The sequence below is a fragment of the Scyliorhinus torazame genome, chromosome 8 (genome assembly GCF_047496885.1).
Source record: "Scyliorhinus torazame isolate Kashiwa2021f chromosome 8, sScyTor2.1, whole genome shotgun sequence".
Lineage (NCBI taxonomy): Eukaryota > Metazoa > Chordata > Chondrichthyes > Carcharhiniformes > Scyliorhinidae > Scyliorhinus > Scyliorhinus torazame.
Genome location: NC_092714.1, coordinates 132436761 through 132458554, shown reverse-complemented (window position 1 = coordinate 132458554; position 21794 = coordinate 132436761). Strand labels below are relative to the sequence as shown.

Below are 21794 nucleotides of genomic sequence, written 5' to 3'. Positions count from 1 at the left end.
AAACCCACGCAAACACGGGGAGAATGTGCAAACTCCACACTGATAGTGATCCAGAGCCGGGATCGAACCTGGGACCTCAGCGCCGTGAGGCTGCAGGGCTAACCCACTAGGCCACCGTGCTGCCCCCTCATGGGGTTAATTTAACCTGTGGTCTGGAGTGAGCTAGTGTGCCACTCAGATGTATTGAACTATTCAGTAGTTCAAGAAGGCATCGCACCACCATCACCAGCGTCTCCACCTCTGAGCATCTGGAGATGCTCAATAAGTGCTGACCTTTTTTTAATGTACATATATTTTAAACATTTCCTATTAAGGGGCAATTTAGCGTAGCCAATCCACCTATCCCGCACATCTTGGATTGTGAGGGTGAGACCCACACAGATATGGGGAGAATGTGCAAATTTCAAACAGACAGTGACCCAGGACCGGGATCGAACCCGGGTCTTCGGCGCCGTGAGGCAGCAGTGCAAAGTGATGTTGTAGTGATTGAGAAAATCTGGAATGTGAAATTTGTTTTAAAGCCATTTCCTGTACTTGAACCACTGACACTGCCCTATCTCCCCTAAAAACCTTTGTGAGGGAAACTTCAGTACAATGGATATGTGTTACCTGCAAAATATTTAATTCAAGATGTAGGTTCATTCTGTGCACCTTCTCCATTTGTGAAAATCCTGTTTCCTAAAATATAAATGGAACTTCTTTAATTTTTCGAGGGCTTGGGGTTAATGATTAGCAATGATGTGGGGGGGTAAGGGCAGCACGGTGGTGCAGTGTTTAGCACTGCTGCCTCACGCCGCCGAGGTCCCAGATTCGATCCCGGCTCTGGGTCACTGTCCGTGTGGAGTTTGCATATTCTCCCCATGTTTGTGTGGGTTTTAGCCCCACAACCCAAAGATGTGCAGGTTAGGTGAATTGGCCACGCTAAATTACCCCTTCCTTGGAAAAAATGAATTGGGTACTCTAAATTTATAAAAACAAATGATGTGGGGGGTTAATGATTAGCAATGATGTTCGATTATACACAGTTTACATATAAGATGCAAATCGATCGAGAATCACCCTGCTATTCACCGGCATTTTGCCATGCTTTTTGGCTTCGGGGCTTTCTTCCTGCTAAGCCAGCACTATCCTGCCAGTGAACTGATGTCGCCAGCAGGAACAGCTGCTCACACATCAGGACGCAATTTTGAAGGGTAGCCCTGATTCTCTTTCTCTCTTCTCACCCCCCCCCCCTCCCCCAATGCTTTATTGACACATCCTTCATCCCCCCCCCCAACCTTATTGGGGGCCCTGGGAACCCCGCTCAAATTGGCATGGCCCCCACGGGCCCATCCCTGCAGTGCCAACCTTCACCCAGCACATTAGCACTGTCAGCCTGACACCCTGGGAGTGTCCCTGGCACTCTGGCAGCACCACCCAGGCACATGGCACTGCCCGAGTGCCAGGGGGATGCCAGGGTACCATCCTGTCCTGTCTCCGACTACCCGGGGGTCTCCAATGGCCTGTGAGTCCCCCCGAAGTGCTGTTACGCATGGTCCACGTTTGTGTGAACCATTACTAAACGGTGCCCTGGTGAGGTCTCACGGGCAGCCGTTGAGTCCTGGGCACCGGGTGAATCCAGCATCCGGGTATTTAAATAAGCCATGAGGGCAAGATCCAGATTGCGCTGGGTGGAGAAAGTTGGGTGACTGGCGATCGGCCCGGTTCGGAGCCCGATTTGGGGCTCTCCTGGGATTTAATTGCTGTGCCCGGATCCACGCCGGGCGCAACACAATCGCTAAATCATGCCCATTGTCTTTTTAAGATAAATATTCTCAAAAGAGCCAAGTCTGGCACGCCTGAACTCAGAATTCAGATTTACTAATGCTTGCTCTTAATAAATTTAATGCTTACTCTTTTCCAGTTTTCCTGTGGTGGAAGGTCCAAACTAGCAGACAAAGTTCGACTTAGTTGGCAATATGAAGAAGCTAAAAAGAGGTATGAAATCTGAAATGCCTTCTAAAGTGACCTTTGTTTGTTGTCTTTCAATTCTTACCTGTTTCCATTCTTTTCTCCCCTACCTTTTGTCAATATATTGTACTATGTTTGAAAAATGACTTTTAAAAAATAAATTTAGAGTACCCAATTATTTTTTCCAATTAAGGGGCAATTTAGTGTAGCCAGTCCACCTACCCGACACATCTTTGGGTTGTGGAGGTGAAACCCACGCAGACACGGGGAGAACGTGCAAACTCCACATGGACAGTGACCCAGGGCCGGGATTTGAACCCGGGTCCTCAGCGCCATAGGCAGCAATGCTAACCACTGTGCCACCGTGCTGCCCCGAAAAATGACTATGTTGAAGAACCTGTTGGTAGCAAGTTCTATGCAAAGGAATACATTGAGGGTAATTAGGGCATGAAGGCTAGTTGCCATATATATTGTCGACCAACCTCTTGGAGAGAAGAAAAATTACATTTTGATCCACAACCATTTGTTCCTGTGGTTGATGCAGTATTCAGCTGCCATGCAAAATTGGGTTCAAATTCTCAAGTGTTGCAGCGCTCCTTAGAGTTGATTCTCTCCACCCTCCGCAAAACTAAATTGGAAGCAGCAGCAAATTTAGAAATTGTACCTTTGATTCCGAAGCCGAAATCATTCCTGTAAATTGTGACATTAAATCTTCTCTCAATTTGTGTGACTGTCCTGAGCCAGTTAGTTCAAGTTAGCTAGATGTCATCCGCATGTGGTTCAGAATAATGCCAGCAGTGTGTGTTCGATTCCCACTCCGGCCGAGAAAGGTTTGGAACCTGCCTCCTCACCCTGCCCCTGAGAGTAGAAAGCAGCAACAAACAACCCCTGACAAAAACCGCCAAGAAAACCGGTCTGGATAAAGCATCAGCAGAGTACATGGTTAAGGAAGGTGAGTAAACCCCGTTTACCCAGTCTGGCCGCAAGCCACTCTCACACTAATGTGGTTGACTCTTTTTAAAAAATCATATTTTTATTCTCCTTTTTCACATTTTCTCCCAAATTCATTTTTTCATTTTAAAATGAAAAAATTCATTTTAACGGCCTGTACCCGACCCCGCAGTGACCGAGGGAGACCATCCCACCTTCCCAGATCAGCTTTCACTCTCCCCACTAAACTAGAAATGCTGTAGCTACAGAGCCTCCCCCCCCCCCCCCCCCCCCCACCAAAACTCCCGAGCAACCTGCACCCCAATGTGGTTGACTCTTAACTGTCCTCCTGAAGTGGCCTGACAAATCAGTAAGATGTACGAGTGAATCCAGAAGGTCCACCAAATTCTCAGAAAAATTGGGGATGGGCAGAAACTGCCCACATCTTCCGAATGATTTTTTAAAAAAAAAACTGGCATCAAGAATTTGCTGTTTGGAATAGAGAGCGCCAGGAGTGTACCAGATGATGCATTGAATATGGTCAGGCATGTTAAATTGATCCTTGAAATCCACGATGGGTGTTTTCCATTTATTTAACGTACATTTCAGAATTAGATGTTAATATGCCATGTCAATGCAGAGTCTATGGAATGCCAATGGAAGAGGCAACATGGGACCTTCCCCTGAGCAGTTTGTGAATTAGCTGAATACTGGATCCAGTCGCATTTATACTCCAAACCTTAACTTTTCTGGTAAATTTGGTTGCTCGTTATTGGATATCGACTGGGCAGCATGGTTGTGCAGTGGTTAGCACTGCTGCACCACGGCACCGAGGTCCCAGGTTCGATCCCAGCTCTGGGTCACTGTCCGTGTAGAGTTTGCACATTCTCCCCGTGTTTGCGTGGGTTTCGCCCCCAAAACCCAAAGATGTGCAGTGTAGGTGGATTGGCAATGCTAAATTGCCCCTTAATTGGAAACAATTAATTTGTTAATCTAAATTTATTTTAAAAAATTAATGGATATCGATGCTGGAGAATGGTATACCGTTGCGCATTGTACAAGGGCATGCTGCTGTGTTCTTTTTGAATAACAACATAATTGCATTCTTGAGCATGAAGGTGGCTCAGTGGGTCGGTGCACACACCATTACGGTCTTGAGCCTCATAGACCACTAATGTCCCAGGTTCATACCATGCGCTGTCCTGAGTTAGCTTGTCTTGGATGGAGTGACAGTGCTGGTGATGAGGGAATACAATCTTCCTCCATTTGTGGAGGGTGGGGGTATGGTAGGAGAAATCATCTGAACTTGTCACGGCACCTTGTTGTCCACCGACCTCTTGCTGAGGATCTGTGAATATTGGGCAATTCCTAAACCCAGTTTAGCTGGGATGTGGTCTACAGGCGAATAATCTGTTGACTATTACTGACTAGGCTCATAGAAGGCTGGTTACTTGGTTAAATACAGAGATCATGTAAGCATTGGCGGGCCCGTGCCCAAGATAAAGTTGGTGCTTCCAGTAGTTTTGTTCTTCAGAGGGATATGGACAGAGTAAGGACAGAAGTTTTTTTTTTAGTTAGGGCATCATGATCAGCACAGGCTTGGAGGGCCGAAGGGCCTGTTCCTGCGCTGCACTTTTCTTTGTTCAAAGGAGGGGACCTGGTCGCAACATAATACCTCAGAAAATGAAACCCCATATGTGGTACTGTTCTGCTCTTTCGAGATTACATCTAAGGCTGTGCTATGTACAGTGTGGAAATTCTTCAGCACTGATATCCATTAGTGAGTGCACAATTCACCAAATTGAAAACAGTTCACCAAATTGAAAACAAAGTTAAGGAATGGCATGAATAAGTGAGCCAGAAGGGTCAAAAGGCAAACTGTTTTACCCCTTTCTCCTCTCCCGGGATAACTGCTTTTGAAAGAAGAGGCTGTGTTGTGCTAGACTCAGACGAGCGTTGTAATGTTGTGTGAGGGTAAGTGTGTTGAATACATTGCTGCAGCTATTATCTTTGTGGTCACATTCTTCGTTTATCATGCATTCCTGCCCTTAGCTTGTTGGGATTACTGAAGAGCCTTTGTGTTTACATGCATTACAGTGCTTTCACTCCAGCTCTCTGTAGTCGATATGAGTACTTAGTTAGTTTCAGTATGCTGGGGGCGAGAGAATCTGCTGTGTTCTGCTCATTTTCAAGCAAGAAATATAATTTCTGTAACTCTTCTCAGCTGACACAGAGAAGCAATATTTTGTTTCCCGTTCGACACTCCCACCCGATATTCATTTCTAAACGTTTAATGCCAGTTTTTATACACACAGAAAATGTGTACTGAGATCCTTTTTTGATTCTCTTTTCAAAAAAAATATTTTTATTTTCCTTTTTCACATTTTCTCCCAAATTTACACCCACCAACAATAATCAGTAACAAATATGTCAATCCCCATATCTATAACAACGATCCCATCCTCCCACCAAACCCCAAACATTAGCCCGCATGTTCACACAAACAAATGACAAAAAGGAATTAGGGATCACCCATAGTCACCATTAACACACACAGTCCCCCTCCCCTCCCACCCACCCCAACTAATGTTCGATGTTATCCAGTTCTTGAAAGTGCACAATGAATAATGCCCATGAATTGTAGAACCCCTTCCCCTCAGTTCAAACTTAACCTTCTCAAGAGTCAAGAATTCCAACAGGTCCCCCCCGCCACGCCACGGCACAGGGTGGAGAGGCTGCTCTCCAATCTATCAGGATCTGCCTTCAGAGGCTTCTCGCTCTGGCCGGAGCTGTCAGTCGGTTGCCTGGAAAATTTATCTCGAGGAGGCGGAACAATGAGTGGGGCGGAGCTGCTGTGTCCGCGCGCCGGGCCTGCGCACTGCAACCCTGAGACGTCACCGCGGATTCCTCTGCGTGCACCGGAAGATTATTGACCAATGGGAAGAGCGGCCTCAACCGGGACCTGGGATTCATGTCGCATTACATTCATCCTCCACCATCTGGCCTGCGAAATCCTACCAACAGTCCTGGCTTGACACAATTCACACCTCTTTAACCTGGGGTTACCCCATCTCTGGATCTGTAAAGATTTAATCACCTGCTAATGCTCGCATTCCAAGCATTGTCTGGCATCTTTGAATCTGTCTATATATATATATATATATATATATGTTTCTGGAACATACCTCTTCATTCACCTGAGGAACGAGCAGCGCTCCGAAAGCTAGTGACATCGAAACAAACCTGTTGGACTTTAACCTGGTGTTGTAAAACGTCTTACTGTGGTCACCCCAGTCTCCACATCATTACAATAACTACTGTAACATAGGACATTAGTTGCAAAATGAGTGGCAGTTGAGCATAAGTGCTGGAACTGAAGTGCCGAGGAAGCTTATTTGGTGTTGAGGATGTCGCCCGCAGGATGGGTACATTGCAAACCTCTCAAAGCACCTTCGTATGACCACTGAGAATCTTGCAGGTTCACCACATGAGTTGATCTGCTTCTCTAGCCTCATTAACTGCCTCTGGTGCTCAGTAAATACTGGGACATAATAGTTTTAAGGGAGTATTCCTACAGTACAACACTGATTATACATTAAAAAATTACTCCATTAGCTGCAAAGCACCTCTGGATATCCTAAGATAATGAAAGGAACTGCGACCTTAATACAAGTTCTTCCTTCTTTCTATCCCTTGTGTAACTTGTGACTCGATAACTTGAGACATAACTTAGACTTTAAAGGACTGTGACATTGATATGGTGAAAAGGCCCCAGGCATTCTTGGTTAAGTACATTCTGTTCATTACCTATATCTCTCACTTACAAATAGCAACATCTGGATTCTCTCATTAGGTTTGTGAATGCACGTATTCCACCAGGTCAGCGCTCATACCAGAGCCACGCTTCTTAATTACAACATATCTGTGGCTCTGAGGAAATATGGCAACATTCGGTATTAATGCAAGAGTAGAATCATGAAGTATGGTAATTAGGTGAACGCTTCAGGGAGAGAAGTAAATTCGGTTGACAGCCTTGGCAGAAAGGTGAGCGCTTTTAGCCAGGATCAAATCTAGAACCGGCACCACCTGCTGGCTGTATAAACTTACTGCCTCCATCAACAACCTCAGGCGCGATTCTCCGATCGCGGGACAGAGCGTCCGTGCCGTCATGAACGCCGTCGCGTTTCACGACGGCACGAAACGGGCGCGGGCACTAGTGATTCTATAGCCCACAGGGGGCCAGCATGGTGGACCGCTCCAGCCTCACTTCCTGGCGCGCACTGGGGGCAGCGCCAACACACGCATGCGCAGTGGCGACACGCCAACCCGCACATGCGCGGTGACTTTACGGAATGCGACGGCCCCGGCGCAACATGGCACAGGGGTTCTCGGGCCGGATGCGCAACAAAGTAGGCCTGGAGGGGGGGGGGGGAGAGGCCAGTCCGCTGATCAGTGGACCCCGATCGGGGGCCAGACCCCTTCGGAGGCCACCACATGTCACCCCCGACCCTTCGCGCAGTGTTCCCGCCGGCAGCGACCAGGTGTGGACGGCGGCGGCGGGACTCTGCTTTTTCTGCGCGGCCGCTCGGCACATCCGGGCCGGAGAATCGGCGGCCCGGCCGCGTACAGCAGCCCGTGACCGGCGCCGCGCCAAACGCGCCGGCGCATATGGCGCCGATTCTCCGCACCTCGGAGAATCTCGGTGCGGCGTGGCGCAGTTGCGGCGATTCTCCGGCCCGGTGCGGGGCTGGGAGAATCGCGCCCAACGTCTTCAAGCAACAGACAGGATCAGGAGGGGGAGAAACAAATCACTCGCTGCTTCAAATAACTTTTAACTCCCTACGGGAGAGATCTTGACTTGGTGAAGAACCATAAAATGGGAGACCCTGTTATTCTACAAACCATTTTACATCTCGCTCGTATTCAATCAGCTTCACTGGTTCTGCCAGCCTCGCCCCGCCTCCTCCCTGCCTTGTGTCCCTCCCCTCACTGCCTCATGACGTTCCCCTCCCTGCCTCGTACCCCTCCCCTCCCTGCCTCGCCTCCTCCCCCTCCCTGCCTCGTTGATTTGCCATCATGGAACACACGACGAGTGGTGAATGTAACTGAGGCTTTAATACACTAAACAGAAAGCCTCCTGGCCTCTGATCTCGAACTGGATCAGAGGCGGAGACCAGCTACCTTTATACATGAGCCCGAGGGTGGAGCCACAGGCGGAGCCAGCAGGGACAAGCCCAGGCATGTAACAATGCAACAGTACAATACAATACAGTGGTTTACCACATTCACCCTTGTTAGAAAGAGAGTCCGGCGGGGATGAAGTGGACGGGTTGAGTTATAGATCGAGTCTGTCGGGGGCTCTGACTTTCCGCTGCGACCGCCTCGTGTCCCGGCTGTGGTGTGGACATTGGTGTCGGATAAGGTGTCGAGGCCTGCGTGTCCGGGAGCCTGTCGTCTTCTGCGTCTCCTACCAGATGAGTAGCAATGGGGGGAGACGGTGTAGGGTTGAGGGTAAGGTAATGGTTGCTGTGGAACCTGCAGGTACCAAGTCCCGAAGGGAGACGGTGTCCACCAGTCCGTCATGGTGTGCCACGTAGGCATATTGCGGGTTAGCATGGAGGAGCAGGACCTTTTCGACCACTGGATCCGACTTGTGGCTCCTCGCATGCTTCTGGAGGAGGACGGGCCCTGGGACCGTCAGCCAGGATGGGAGCGAGACCCCTGAGGTGGACTTCCTGGGGAAGACAAACATCCTCTCATGAGGGGTCACATTGGTGGCGGTACACAGGAGCGACCGGATAGAGTGGAGCGCATTGGGAAGGACCTCCTGCCAGCGGGAGACTGGGAGACTTCTAGACCGTAGGGCCAGGAGGACGGCCTTCCAGACCGTCTCGTTCTCCCTCTCCACCTGTCCGTTGCCCTGGGCGTTGTAGCTGGTCGTCCTACTGGAGGCGATGCCCTTGCTGAGCAGGAACTGACGCAACACGTCGCTCATGAAGGAGGAACCCCGATCGCTATGGATGTAGGCGGGTAACCCGAACAGGATGAAAAGACTGTGCAGGGCCTTGATGACGATGGCAGAGGTCATGTCAGGACACGGGATGGCAAAAGGGAATCTTGAGTATTCGTCAAGAATGTTGAGGAAGTACACGTTATGGTCAGTGGAGGGGAGGGGCCCTTTGAAGTCGATGCTGAGGCGCTCAAAGGGGCGAGAGGCCTTTACCAGGTGGGTCCTGTCTGGCCGGTAGAAGTGCGGTTTGCACTCCGCACAGACCTGGCAGTCCCTGGTCACGGTCCTGACCTCCTCGATGGAGTAAGGCAGGTTGCGAGCCTTGATAAAATGAAAAAAACGGGTGACCCCTGGATGACAGAGGTCATTGTGGAGGGCTCGAAGCCGGCCTACTTGTGCGCTGGCACATGTGCTGCAGGGCATCTGGGGGCTCATTGAGCTTCCCAGGTCGATACAAGATATCGTAATTATAGGTGGCGAGCTCGATCCTCCACCACAGAATCTTGCTGTTCATGATCTTGCGCCGCTGTGTATTGTTAAACATGAAGGTAACCAACCGCTGGTCAGTGAGGAGAGTGAATCGTTTGCCGGCCAGGTAATGCCTCCAATGTCGCACAGCTTCTACAATGGCTTGGGCTTCCTTGTCGACGGAGGAGTGTCGGATTTCGGAGGCATGGAGGGTACGGGAGAAGAAAGCCACGGGCCTGCCCGCGTGGTTGAGGGTAGCGGCCAGAGCAAAGTCCGATGCATTGCTCTCCACCTGGAACAGAATGGACTCGTCTACAGCGTGCATCGTGGCCTTGGCAATGTCTGTCTTGATGCGGTCGAAGGCCAGGCTGGCCTCAGCCGTCAGGGGAAAAATGGTGGATTTAATAAGTGGATGGGCCTTGTCCGCATAATTTGGGACCCACTGGGCATAGTAGGAGAAGAACCCCAGGCATCTCTTCAGGGACTTGGGGCAGTGGGGGAGGGGGAGTTCCAGGAGGGGGCGCATGCGGTCGGGGTCGGGCCCTAGGACTCCGTTTTCCACAACGTAGCCAAGGATGGCTAAGCGGGTTGTGCAGAAAATGCATTTTGGTGAGGTTCAGGAGTTTAGCGGTGTGGAGGAAGTGCCGGAGGTTTTCGTCATGATCCTGCAGGTCATGGCCGCAGATGGTGACATTATCCAGATACGGGAACGTGGCCCGCAGCCCGTACTGGTCAACCATTCGGTTCATCTCTCGCTGGAAGACCGAGACCCCATTGGTGACGCCAAAGGGAACCCTCAGGAAGTGTAGAGGCGGCCGTCTGCCTCGAAGGCAGTGTATTGGCGGTCCTCCGGGCGGATAGGGAGCTGGTGGTACGCGGACTTCAAGTCAACTGTGGAGAAGACTCGATACTGCGCAATCTGATTGACCATATCAGATATGCGGGGGAGGGGGTACACATCGAGCTGCGTGTACCGGTTGATGGTCTGACTGTAGTCGATGACCATCTGGTGCTTCTCCCCAGTCTTGACGACCACCACTTGGGCTCTCCAGGAGCTGTTACTAGACTCAATGATCCCCTCTCGTAGGAGTCGCTGGAGCTCCAACCTGATAAAGGTCCTATCCCGGGCACTGTATCGTCTGCTCCTCGTAGCGACGGACTTACAGTCCGGGATGAGGTTAGCGAAGAGCGAGGGTGGGGCGACCTTTAAGGTCGCGAGGCTACGGGGGGGGGGGGGGGGTCCGCCGAACATTAAAGTAAGGTGGAGGTGGCACGGGAAGTCGAGCCGCAGTAATAGGGCAGCGCCGAGATGGGGAAGGGCGTAGAGTTTGAAGCTAGTGTACTCTACGGCTTGTACAGTAAGGGTCGTGACACAGTACCCCCGGATTTCTACTGCATGTGATCCGGAAGCCAGGGAGATTTTCTGGGTCGCGGGTAAGATTGGGAGGGAGCAGCGCCGTACCGTATCTGGATGTATGAAGCTGTCTGTGCTCCCGGAGTCGAAAAGGCAGGCCGACTCGTGCCCGTTGATCCGGACGGTCATTGTAGATTTAGTGCGGTGATGAGGCCGAGACTGGTCGAGCGTGATGGAGGCGAACTTCGGAAGGTGAGGGTCGGCCGGTCGGAGGTAGTGGTGGCCAGCGACGATCGGGTGAGCAGGGCTCCCGGGAGGCTGCGGAGTGGTCCCAAGATGGCGGCCCCCATGGGTCGCTAGTGGCGGGTAAAGCACAAAATGGCGTTAGTGGCGGCCGAAATCGAAGATGGCGGCGTCCACGGGTCGCACATGGCAGCTGGGGGCGGCCCCGACAGGCAGCAGGCAGCGCTGAGGGGCCTAGGAACTTTAGGGACAGGTCAGGCCTGGCAGGCTTTCGCAAAGTGGCCCTTCCTACCACACCCGTTGCAAGTTGCGTTCCGTGCAGAGCAGCGTGTCTGCGATGATTACCCTGGCCGCAAAAGTAGCACTTCGGGCTTCCGGCGTTGGCGGGCTGCTTCATGGCACAGGCTAGCGCTGCACCCGAGTCGATGATGGCGGTGCCCACGAGGTCCACGAAGGTGCCGCATGGTCAGAGGTGTAGGCCTCCATATTCTGGAAGGCCACCTCCAGCGGGTTTGATAGCTGCACTGTCTCTGGGAAGCCGAGTGTAACCCCTTCTAGCAATCGCTGGCGGATGTAGTTTGATTTCATGCCTGCGACATAAGCGTCCCTGACCAACAGCTCCGCGTGTTGGGTAGCCGATACCGCCTGCCAGTCACAGTTCCGACAGAGTACCCGCAAGGCACGCAGGAATTCTGCTAGTGATTCCCCAGGGCATTGTCGTATCGTGGCGAGAAGGTGCCTAGCATACACCTCGTTCACAGACTTTACATATTGTCCCTTCAGCAGCATTATCGCCTCCGCATACGAGGGGGCGTCCCTGATGAGAAGAAAGACTTGCAGGCTCACCCGTGTGTGGAGGATCTGCTTCTTTTGGAGGTCGGTGAAGTCTTCGGTGGAGGATCCGAGGTACACTTCGAAGCAGCTTAGCCAGTGCTCGAATGTTGCAGTGGCGTCGGCTGCTGTGGGTCCAGCTCCAGGCGATCAGGCTTGAGTGATGAATTCATATTAGATGTTTAGTGTATTAAATTGAAATGCCATCAATGAACACATGACGAGTGGTGAACGTAACTGAGGCTTTGATACACGAAACAGCAAACCTCCTGGCCTCTGATCCCGATCTGGACCAGACAGGGAAACCAGCCACCTTTATACATGAGCCCGAGGGAGGAGCCACAGGTGGAGCCAGCAGGGACAAGCCCAGCCATGTAACAATGCAGTAGTACAATACAATACAGTGGTTTACCATACTCGTGTCCCTCACCCCCGCCTCGTGTCCCACCCTCCCTGCCTCGCCCCTGCCCCTCCCTGCCTCATGTCCCCTCCCTGCCTCGTGTCCCCTCCATGCCTCGTGTCCCTCCCCTCCCTGCCTCGTGTCCCCTCCATGCCTCATGTCCCTCCCCTCCCTGCCTCCTGTCCCTCCCCTCTCTGCTTTGTGTCCCTCCCCTCCCTGCCTCGCGTCCCTCCCCTCCCTGCTTCGTGTCCCTCCCCGCCCCCTCCCTGCCTCATATCCCTCCCTCCCTGCCTCGTGACTCGTGTCCCTCCCCTCCCTGCCTCATGTCCCTCCCCTCCCGGCCTTGTGTCCCGCCCCTCCCGGCCTCGTGTCCCTCCCCTCCCGGCCTCGTGTCCCACCTGTCACTGCTTCATGTCCCTCCCCTCCCTGCCTTATGTCCTTCCCCTCCCGGCCTCGTGTCCCTCCCCTCCCGGCCTCGTGTCCCTCCCCTCCCGGCCTCGTGTCCCTCCCCTCCCGGCCTCGTGTCCCTCCCCTCCCGGCCTCGTGTCCCTCCCCTCCCGGCCTCGTGTCCCTCCCCTCCCGGCCTCGTGTCCCACCAGTCACTGTCCTGTGTCCCTCCCCTCCCTGCCTCGTGTCCCTCCCCTCCCTACCTCATGTCCCTCCCCTCACTGCCTCGTGTCCCTCCCTGCCTCGTGTCCCTGCCTCATGTCCCTCCCCCATGTCCCTCCCCTCCCTGCCTCGTGTCCCTCCCCTCCCTGCCTCGTGTCCCTCCCCTCCCTGCCTCGTGTCCCTCCCCTCCCTGCCTCGTGTCCCTCCCCTCCCTGCCTCGTGTCCCTCCCCTCCCTGCCTCGTGTCCCTCCCCTCCCTGCCTCGTGTCCCTCCCCTCCCTGCCTCGTGTCCCTCCCCTCCCTGCCTCGTGTTCCCTCCTCCCTGCCTCGTGTTCCCTCCTCCCTGCCTCGTGTCCCTCCCCTCCCTGCCTCGTGTCCCTCCCCTCCCTGCTTCGTGTCCCCCCCCAGCCTGAGTCCCTCCCTCCCTGCCTCGTGTCCCTCCCCTCCCTGCCTCGTGTCCCTCCCCTCCCTGCCTCGTGTCCCTCCCCTCTCTGCTTCGTGTCCCTCCCCCCTCTGCCTCGCCTCCGCCCATCCTGCCTCTGTCCCCCCTCTCAGCTTTGTGTCCCATCTCTCCATGCCTCGCTGTCCCCCTCGCTTGCTGTCCCCCTCGCTCGCTGTCCCCCTCTCTCTGTAAATCTTTTCCAAAAGCTCTTGCATCACCCGCCACGTGTGGAGACCAACACTGAGCCTTGCATTTGAACAGAGCTGAATCCAGGTTTACTCAGGGACAATATTGGGCATGATTTAAAGGAAATGAAACAGTCTCGTATTGTGATGTACCATCAATGACGACAGACGAGATTTGGAAGAGTAAACTGTGGCTTTAATCAGCTAAAAGATACCTGCTGGCAGCCGGTCCCAGAATGAGGGCACAGCTGGAGGTTAGCTACCTTTATACTTGAGCCCGAGGGGCAGAGCCAGCAGGGACAAACCCAGACATGTAACAAACAGTAAGGACAGTAAGTACAATAAGAACAGTATGTACAATATAATAGAGTGGTTCACCACATTCACCCCCTGTTTTTAAAAAAAGAGTCCGGCGGGGTTGAAGTGGATGGGTTGAATTAGAGATCGAGTCTGTCGGGGGCTCTGACCTTCCGCTGTGATCGTGTCAGTCCCGGCTGTGGTGAGGACACTGGTGTCGAATTAAGTGTTGAGGCCTGCGTATCCAGGAGCGATCGTCTTCCGGATAAGTAGCAACGGAGGGAGACGATGTAGAGTCGTGAGTAGCAACGGAGGAAGACTGTGTAGAGTCGGGAAAGTGGTGATGGTCGCTGGGGAACCTGTGGGTGCCAAGTCCCGAAGGGAGACTGTGTCCTCCCGCCCGTCATGGTGTACCACGTAGGCATATTGGGGGTTAAACATGAAGGCAACCGACCGTTGGTCAGTGAGGAAAGTGAATCGCCTGCCGAGACCCCTGAGGTGGACTTCCTGGGGAAGACAAAGATTCTCTAGTGAGGTGTCACATGGGTGGCGGTACACAGGAGCGACCGGATGGAGTGGAGCGCATCGGGAAGGACCTCCTGCCAGTGGGAGACTTCTAGACCGTAGGGCCAGGAGGACGGCCTTCCAGACCGTCACGTTCTCCCTCTCCACCTGTCCGTTTCCCCGGGGGTTGTAGTTGGTAGTCCTGCTTGAGGCGATGCCCTTGCTAAGCAGGAACTGACGCAGCTCATCACTCATGAAGGAGGAACCCCGATCGCTATGGATGTAAGTGGGGAATCCGAACAAGGTGAAGAGGCTGTGCAGGGCTTCGATGACTGTGGCAGAGATCATGTCAGGGCACGGGATGGTGGAAGGGAAACATGAGTACTCATCAATGATATTGAGAAAGTACACATTACGGTCAGTGGAGGGGAGGGGCCCTTTGAAATCGATGCTGAGGTGCTCAAAGGGGCGGAAGGCCTTTACCAGGTGTGCTCTATCCAGCCGATAGAACTGCGGTTTGCACTCCGCGCAGACCTGGCAGTCCCTGGTCATGGTCCTGACCTCTTCGATGGAGTAAGGCAGGTTGCGGGCCTTGACAAATTGAAAAAAACGGGTGACAGAGGTCATTGTGGAGAGCCCGGAGTCGGTCTACTTGTGTGCTGGCACATGTACCGCGGGACAGGGCATCTGGGGGCTCATTGAGCTTCCCTGGTCGATACAAGATATCATAATTATAGGTGGAGAGTTCGATCCTCCACTTTAGGATCTTGTCATTCTTGATCTTGCCCCGCTGCGTATTGTTAAATATGAAGGCAACCGGCCGTTGGTCAGTGAGGAGAATGAATCGCCAGCCGGCCAGGTAATGCCTCCAATGTCGCACAGCTTCCACAATGGCCTGGGCTTCCTTTTCGACGGAGGAGTGTCGAATTTTGGAGCCCTGGAGGGTACGGGAGAAGAAAGCCACGGGCCTGCCCGCCTGGTTGAGGGTAGCGGCCAGAGCAAAGTCCGATGCATCGCTCTCCACTTGGAACGTGATGGACTCGTCTACTGCGTGCATCGCGGCTTTGGCAATGTCTGCCTTGATGCGGTTGAAGGCCAGGCGGGCCTCAGCCGTCAGGGGAAAAATGGTGGATTTAATGAGTGGACAGGCCTTGTCTGCATAATTGGGGACCCACTGTCCATAATAGGAAAAGAACCCCAGGCATCTCTTCAGGGCCTTGGGGCAGTGGGGGAGTGGAAGTTCCAGGAGGGGGCACATGCGGTCGGGATCGGGCCCTAGGACCCCATTTTCCACAACGTAGCCAAGGATGGCTAGGCGGGTTGTGCGGAAAACGCATTTCTCCTTATTGTATGTTAGGTTAAGGAGCTTGGCGGTGTGGAGGAAATGTTGGAGGTTAGCGTCATGGTCCTGCTGGTGATGGCTGCAGATGGTGACATTATCCAGATACGGGAACGTGTCCCGCAGCCCGTACTGGTCAATCATTCGGTCCATCTCCCGTTGGAAGACCGAGACCCCATTGGTGACGCCGATGGGGACCCTGAGGAAGTGGGAGAGGCAGCCATCTGAAAATTGCTTATTGTCACAAGTAGACTTCAAAATGAAGTTACTGTGAAACGCCCCTAGTCGCCACATTCCGGCGCCTGTTCGGGGAGGCTGTTACAGGAATTGAACCGTGCTTGCTGGCCTGCCTTGGTCTGCTTTCAAAGCCAGCGATTTAGCCCTGTGCTAAACAGCCGTATTGGCGGTCCTCCGGGCGGATAGGGAGCTGGTGGTATGCGGACTTCAAATCACTAGTGGAGAAGACTCGATACTGCGCAATCTGATTGACCATGTCAGATATGCATGGGAAGGGGTACGCATCGAGCTGCGTGCACCGGTTGATGGTCTGACTGTAGTCGATGACCATCCGGTGCTTCTCCCCAGTTTTGAAGACCACCACTTGGGCTCTCCAGGGGCTGGTACTGGCTTCAATGATCCCTTCCCGCAGGAGTCGCTAGACCTCCGACCTGATAAAGGCCTTGTCCCGAGCACTGTATCGTCTGCTCCTAGTGGCGACGGGCTTACAGTCCGGGGTGAGGTTAGCAAAGAGCGGGGGAGGGGCGACCTTAAGTGTCGAGAGGCTACAGACGGTGAGAGGGGGCAGGGGTCCATTGAACTCTGAGATAAGACTTTTGAGGTGGCATTGGAAATCTAGACCTAGTAATAGGGCAGCGCAGAGTTGGGGGAGGACGTAGAGCTTGAAATTTTTGTACTCGACACCCCGTACTGTAAGGGTTGCGGCACAGTACCCATGGACTTCCACGGAATGTGATTCAGAAGCCAGGGAGATTTTCTGGGTCGCGGGTAAAATTGGGAGGGAGCAGCGCCGAACCGTATCTGGGTGAATGAAACTCTCCGTGCTCCCGGAGTCGAAGAGGCAGGTCGTCTCGTGGCCATTGATCCGGATGGCCATCATGGATTTAGTGAGGTGATGAGGTCGAGATTGGTCGAGGGTGATGGAGGCGAGCTTCGGAAGGTGGGTGGGCTGATCAAGGGTAGCGGAGGCCAGCGGACGATCTGGTGAGCAGGGGTTCCGGGAGGCGGCGGGGTGATTCCATGATGGCGGCCACCACGGGTCGCACGTGATGGGTGGCGTCGAAGATGGCAGGCCCCACGGGTCGCACGTGACAGGTGGCGTTGAAGATGGCGGTCCCCACGGGTTGCACGTGGCGGACGACGTGGAAGATGGGGGCGGTCCCCGTTGGCTACACGCAGCGCTGCTGGTTTAGAAACAGGTCGGGCCTGGCAGACTTTAGAGAAGTAGCCCTTCTTTCCGCACCCGTTGCAGATTGTGCTCCTCGCTGGGCAGCGTTGTCTGGGGTGCTTACCATGGTGTTATGGGAGAGGTGTTTTCAGAACACCAAAATGTATCATGGAGTTCAACCAACCTCCCCCTTTAATGCTATTGTTGCTTTTCCGAGCACACAGCTTGTTCCCTAGGTGTGGGATTACAATTATGGACACGTGGGTTTTTAAACACAAAACAATGTTTATTCCATAAACTCAACTTAACCTCTTAAATAAACATTGGATCTCTTACCACCTCTTACTTCAAAGATAACCCAGAAAATATTACAACACTAAATAATCCTTCAGTTATTCCTTTCAACATCCATGAGACTTAACACCTTTAAACAGAAACACATCAGGTTAAAGGCTTTACTATTATGAGTTTAAATCACCCAAATGATCCAGAGATAGTCTTTCATGGCAGAGATCACAGCAGATCCAGCTCACTGCAAAAACAGTCACACACCCAAGCTCTTTTCAAACTGAAACTAAACTGCAAAATGGCTAAACTAAAACGAAGCTCCACCCACACTCTGACACCACTGCATTTCTTAAATGTACATTGCTTAAACATCCATTTCTTAAAGGTTACCCTCACATGACACCTCCCCCCCAAGAAAAAAAATAAACCATCAACTTCAAGATGGTTTCATTTTTCACTTTTGCACCATCCACTAAAATGCACACAGTAAATATACCTTTTTGTTTTAAAAAAACAACACACGCAAACAGGTATAATAATATAGTCTATTTTTCTTTGTTCTTCTTCCTCCAACCGAAAACCTTCTCGATTGATCACATTCGTGACAAAGCATCGGTTATCGCATTTTCCCGTCCTGCCACATGTACTATTTTTAAATGAAATGGCTGTAACAATAAACTCCAGCGAAACAGCCTTGCATTGTTATTCCGGAATCGCTCCAAAAAAGTCAAAGGATTATGATCAGTGTATATAATGGTGTCAGATGGATTGCTGGTCACACAAATATGAAAATGTTGCAAAGCCAGCACCAAACTCAAGTCTCCTTCTCAATCGTCGAATACTTTTTCTGGTGAGAATTCAATTTCTTTGAAAAATAACCAACAGGCCGCTCTAGCCCTTCATCATCGGCTTGAAGAAGCACCGCACCTACACCCACATCACACGCATCAACCGCCACTTTGAATGGTTTGGTATAATTTGGGATGACTAACACAGGAGCAGTGATTAACACAGTCTTCAGGCCGTCAAATGCCTGTTGACGCTCCGCTGTCCACTGGAATTTGTTACATTTCTTGAACAAGTCCGTCAGTGGAGCGACCACACTGCTAAAATTTGGTACAAATTTCCGGTAAAATCCACTCATACCAAGAAATCGCATTATTTCCCGTCATGTCGAGGGTATCGGAAACTCTCCGATAACTTTCGTTTTCACATCCCGTGGGACCAGTCGATCCTGTCCGATTGTATGGCCAAGGAAAGTGACTTGGGCTTTTCCAAATTCACTTTTGGCTAGGTTTATCACCAAACACGCCTCCTGAATTCGTTGGAATAACTCCCTCAGATATTTTAAATGTTCTTTCCCTGTCTGGCTGAAAACTACCAGATCGTCGATGTATACTGCACAATTGGGTAATCTTGAAATGACTGTATTAGTTAATCGTTGAAATGTTGCTGGGTGTCTTTCATGCCAAATGGCATAACTTTGAACTGGTATATACCATCTGGAGTCACAAAAGCTGAAATTTCCTTCGCCCATTCAGATAAAGGTACATGCCAGTAACCTTTAAGTAAATCCAATTTGGAAATAAAAGCGGATTGTCCCACTTTCTCAATGCAATCCTCCAAACGTGGGATAGGATAAGAGTCCGTTCTTGTAACTGCATTCACCTTTCGATAGTCCACACACAACCGTTGGGTAATGTCTGGTTTAGGTACCATCACTATGGGTGAGCTCCATTGGCTGCAACCCACTTCAATTATGCCATTTGTAAGCATATTCTCAATCTCTTTGTTAACCTGTGCCAATTTAAAAGGGTTAAGTCTATATGGATGTTGTTTGATCGGAACATCATTTTCCACACCGACATCATGTATAGCCATTTTAGTACTTCCCAATTTATCTCCACAAACTTGCCCATGTGATATCAATAACTCTTTCAGGTCAGTTTGTTTTTCCTCTGGAAGGTAACTTAACAATTCATCCCAATTTTTAAGAACATCCTCATTTTCCAATTTAATTTGCGGTATGTCAAATTCACAGTCATCTGGATTTGTTTCGTCACTGTGAGTTAGAATCATTAAAACCTCCTTTTTCTCTCCTTCCCTTTCAAAGTACCTTTTAAGATTATTCACATGACACACTCGGTGAGTCTTCCTTCTATCTGGTGTTTTTAACCACATAATTCACCTCAATTTCCTTTCAATCTGATATGGTCCACGAAACTTAGCTTTTAAAGGCTCACCTACCACTGGTAACAACATAACACTAAAACTTTATCCCCACTGGCAAAGCTACGAACTTTGGATTTCGTGTCCGCTGCCCGTTTCATCACATTTTGTGCAACTTTCAAATGTTGTCTAGCCAATTCACCTGCTCTATTTAATCGTTCCCTAAATTTTGACACGTAATCCAATAGTGTAATTTCCGATTTCTCACCCACCAATTTTTCCTTAATCAATTTAAGTGGCCCTCTTACCTCATGACCAAAAATTTGTTCAAAAGGACTAAATTTGGTATACTCATTAGGTGCATCCCTAATTGCAAACAATATGAATGGAATTCCTTTATCCCAATCCTCTGGATAATCTTGACAATACGCCCTCAACATTGTCTTTAATGTCAGGTGCCACCTTTCTAACGCTCCCTGCGATTCTGGATGGTACGCTGTTGATTTAAATTGTTTTATTCCTAAGCTATCCATAACTTCTTTGAATAACCTTGAGATAAAGTTTGATCCTTGATCCGATTGTATTTCTGTGGGTAGTCCATATCTAGTAAAGAATTTAAGTAACTCCTCCACAATCCTTTTAGCTGTAATGTTACGTACTGGAATGGCCTCTGGAAACCTAGTAGACACATCCATTATAGTCAAAAGATATTGATTCCCACTTTTTGTTTTAAGAAGCGATCCTACGCAATCAATTAGGACCCTCGTAAAAGGTTCCTCAAATGCTGGAATGGGTATTAAGGGTGCTGGTTTTATCACTGCTTGAGGTTTCCCTATCACATGACAAGTGTGACATGATTGACAAAATTTAACTACAATTTTATGTAGTCCAGGCCAATAAAAATATTTCTGGATTTTAGCTTGAGTTTTCCTTATTCCCAAATGACCTCCCACTGGTACCTCATGTGCAACTCGCAATACCTCCTTTCTATACCCTATCGGCAATACTACTTGATGAACTTCTGCCCACTTTTCATCCGCCTGCATATGTACAGGTCTCCCATTTTCTCATCAAGACATCATTTTTACGGTAATAACACTCTGGTATACTCTCAGATTCCTCTTCCATATATGCTTTCTGATATATCCGTCTTATTTCTACATCTTTCTGTTGTAACTCCGCCAATTTTCCTCAACTAAAAATATCCGCCTCATCCTCTACCTGTTCTTGTTCCTTTTCAACCATCTGATCAAAAATCGTTTCTGATAATTGCACTTCAACTTCATCTTCACTCTTTGATTTCTCCTCTTGTCTTAACCTGTGACTTTGCGACCTTGTTACTACACAATCCAGAAAAATCCCAGGATATTCGTCCTTCAACACTTCAGTTGACTGATTTTCCACTGGCTTATCAACCACAGTAGGCATCACTCCCACCTGCGATCCAACTATATCATTACCCAAAATAAACTGTATTCCTGGAGAAGATAGTTTATCTATTACTCCTACTACCACTTAACTACTCTTTACTGGACTTTCCAACCTTAACTTATATAATGGAACGCTACTCCTCTCACCCTGAATTCCACATATCACTACCTTTTCTTCCCAAACTACATAATTCCTCATCTCTTACCATTAAAGATTGACTAGCCCCTGTATCTCGTAAAATTGTGACTTCTTTACCTGCTCCTCCTGATACACATGAGTAAACTTTACCCACACAAGTAAATTATTTAAAGACATCTGGCACCTTCTTAACAATTACTTCTTGAACAGGCTGTACAATCGTTTGCACCTCCTTCGCTTCCCTTGCGCTTTCCTTTACCACTTTAACAAACCCCACTGTCTCATCCTGTTTTACCACATCAGCCTTTCCAGTGCTTTTCTTCAACCACCAACACTGTGACTTTACATGGCCTAGTTTATTACAGTGAAAACATTTGAAACTTTTCATTTCTTTTCCACCCTCCTGGATTTCTTTTTTAATCAGAGTTACACTCTCTTTATTGTCTCCCGTCAGATCACCTTTACCTTTACCACTTGAGTATTTCTCATGTCCCCAGTTTCTATCCCTTACAAGTAACATTTTGGGTCTCCGGAGTTGGCGGTCACTGCGCGGCACAGGCTTGCGGTGCCCCTGGGTCGGGTGATGGCGGCGCCCACGACGTCCACGCGGGTGCCGTGTGGTCGGAGGTGTAGGCATCCATATTATGGAAGGCCACTTCCAACGAGCCCGAGAGTTGTACTGTGTCTTGGAGGTCGAGTGTACCCCCTTCTAGTCGGCGCTGGCGGATGTGATTAGATTTTATGCCTGCGACATAGGCGTCCCGGATCAGCAATTCGGTGTGCTTGACAGCTGATACCGCCT

The 21794-nt window shown here is 50.6% G+C and overlaps 1 protein-coding gene across 2 annotated transcripts in view; it reads left to right on the top strand.

Annotated features, from left to right (window-relative positions):
• wwc3 (WWC family member 3) overlaps positions 1-21794 on the top strand; it is a 298570-nt gene that overhangs the window by 226956 nt on the left and 49820 nt on the right. For both annotated transcript variants that reach the window (XM_072514193.1, XM_072514194.1), the window contains one exon: positions 1904-1977. In XM_072514193.1, coding sequence (XP_072370294.1) covers positions 1904-1977 — 74 coding nt within the window. The remainder of the gene's footprint in view (positions 1-1903; positions 1978-21794) is intronic.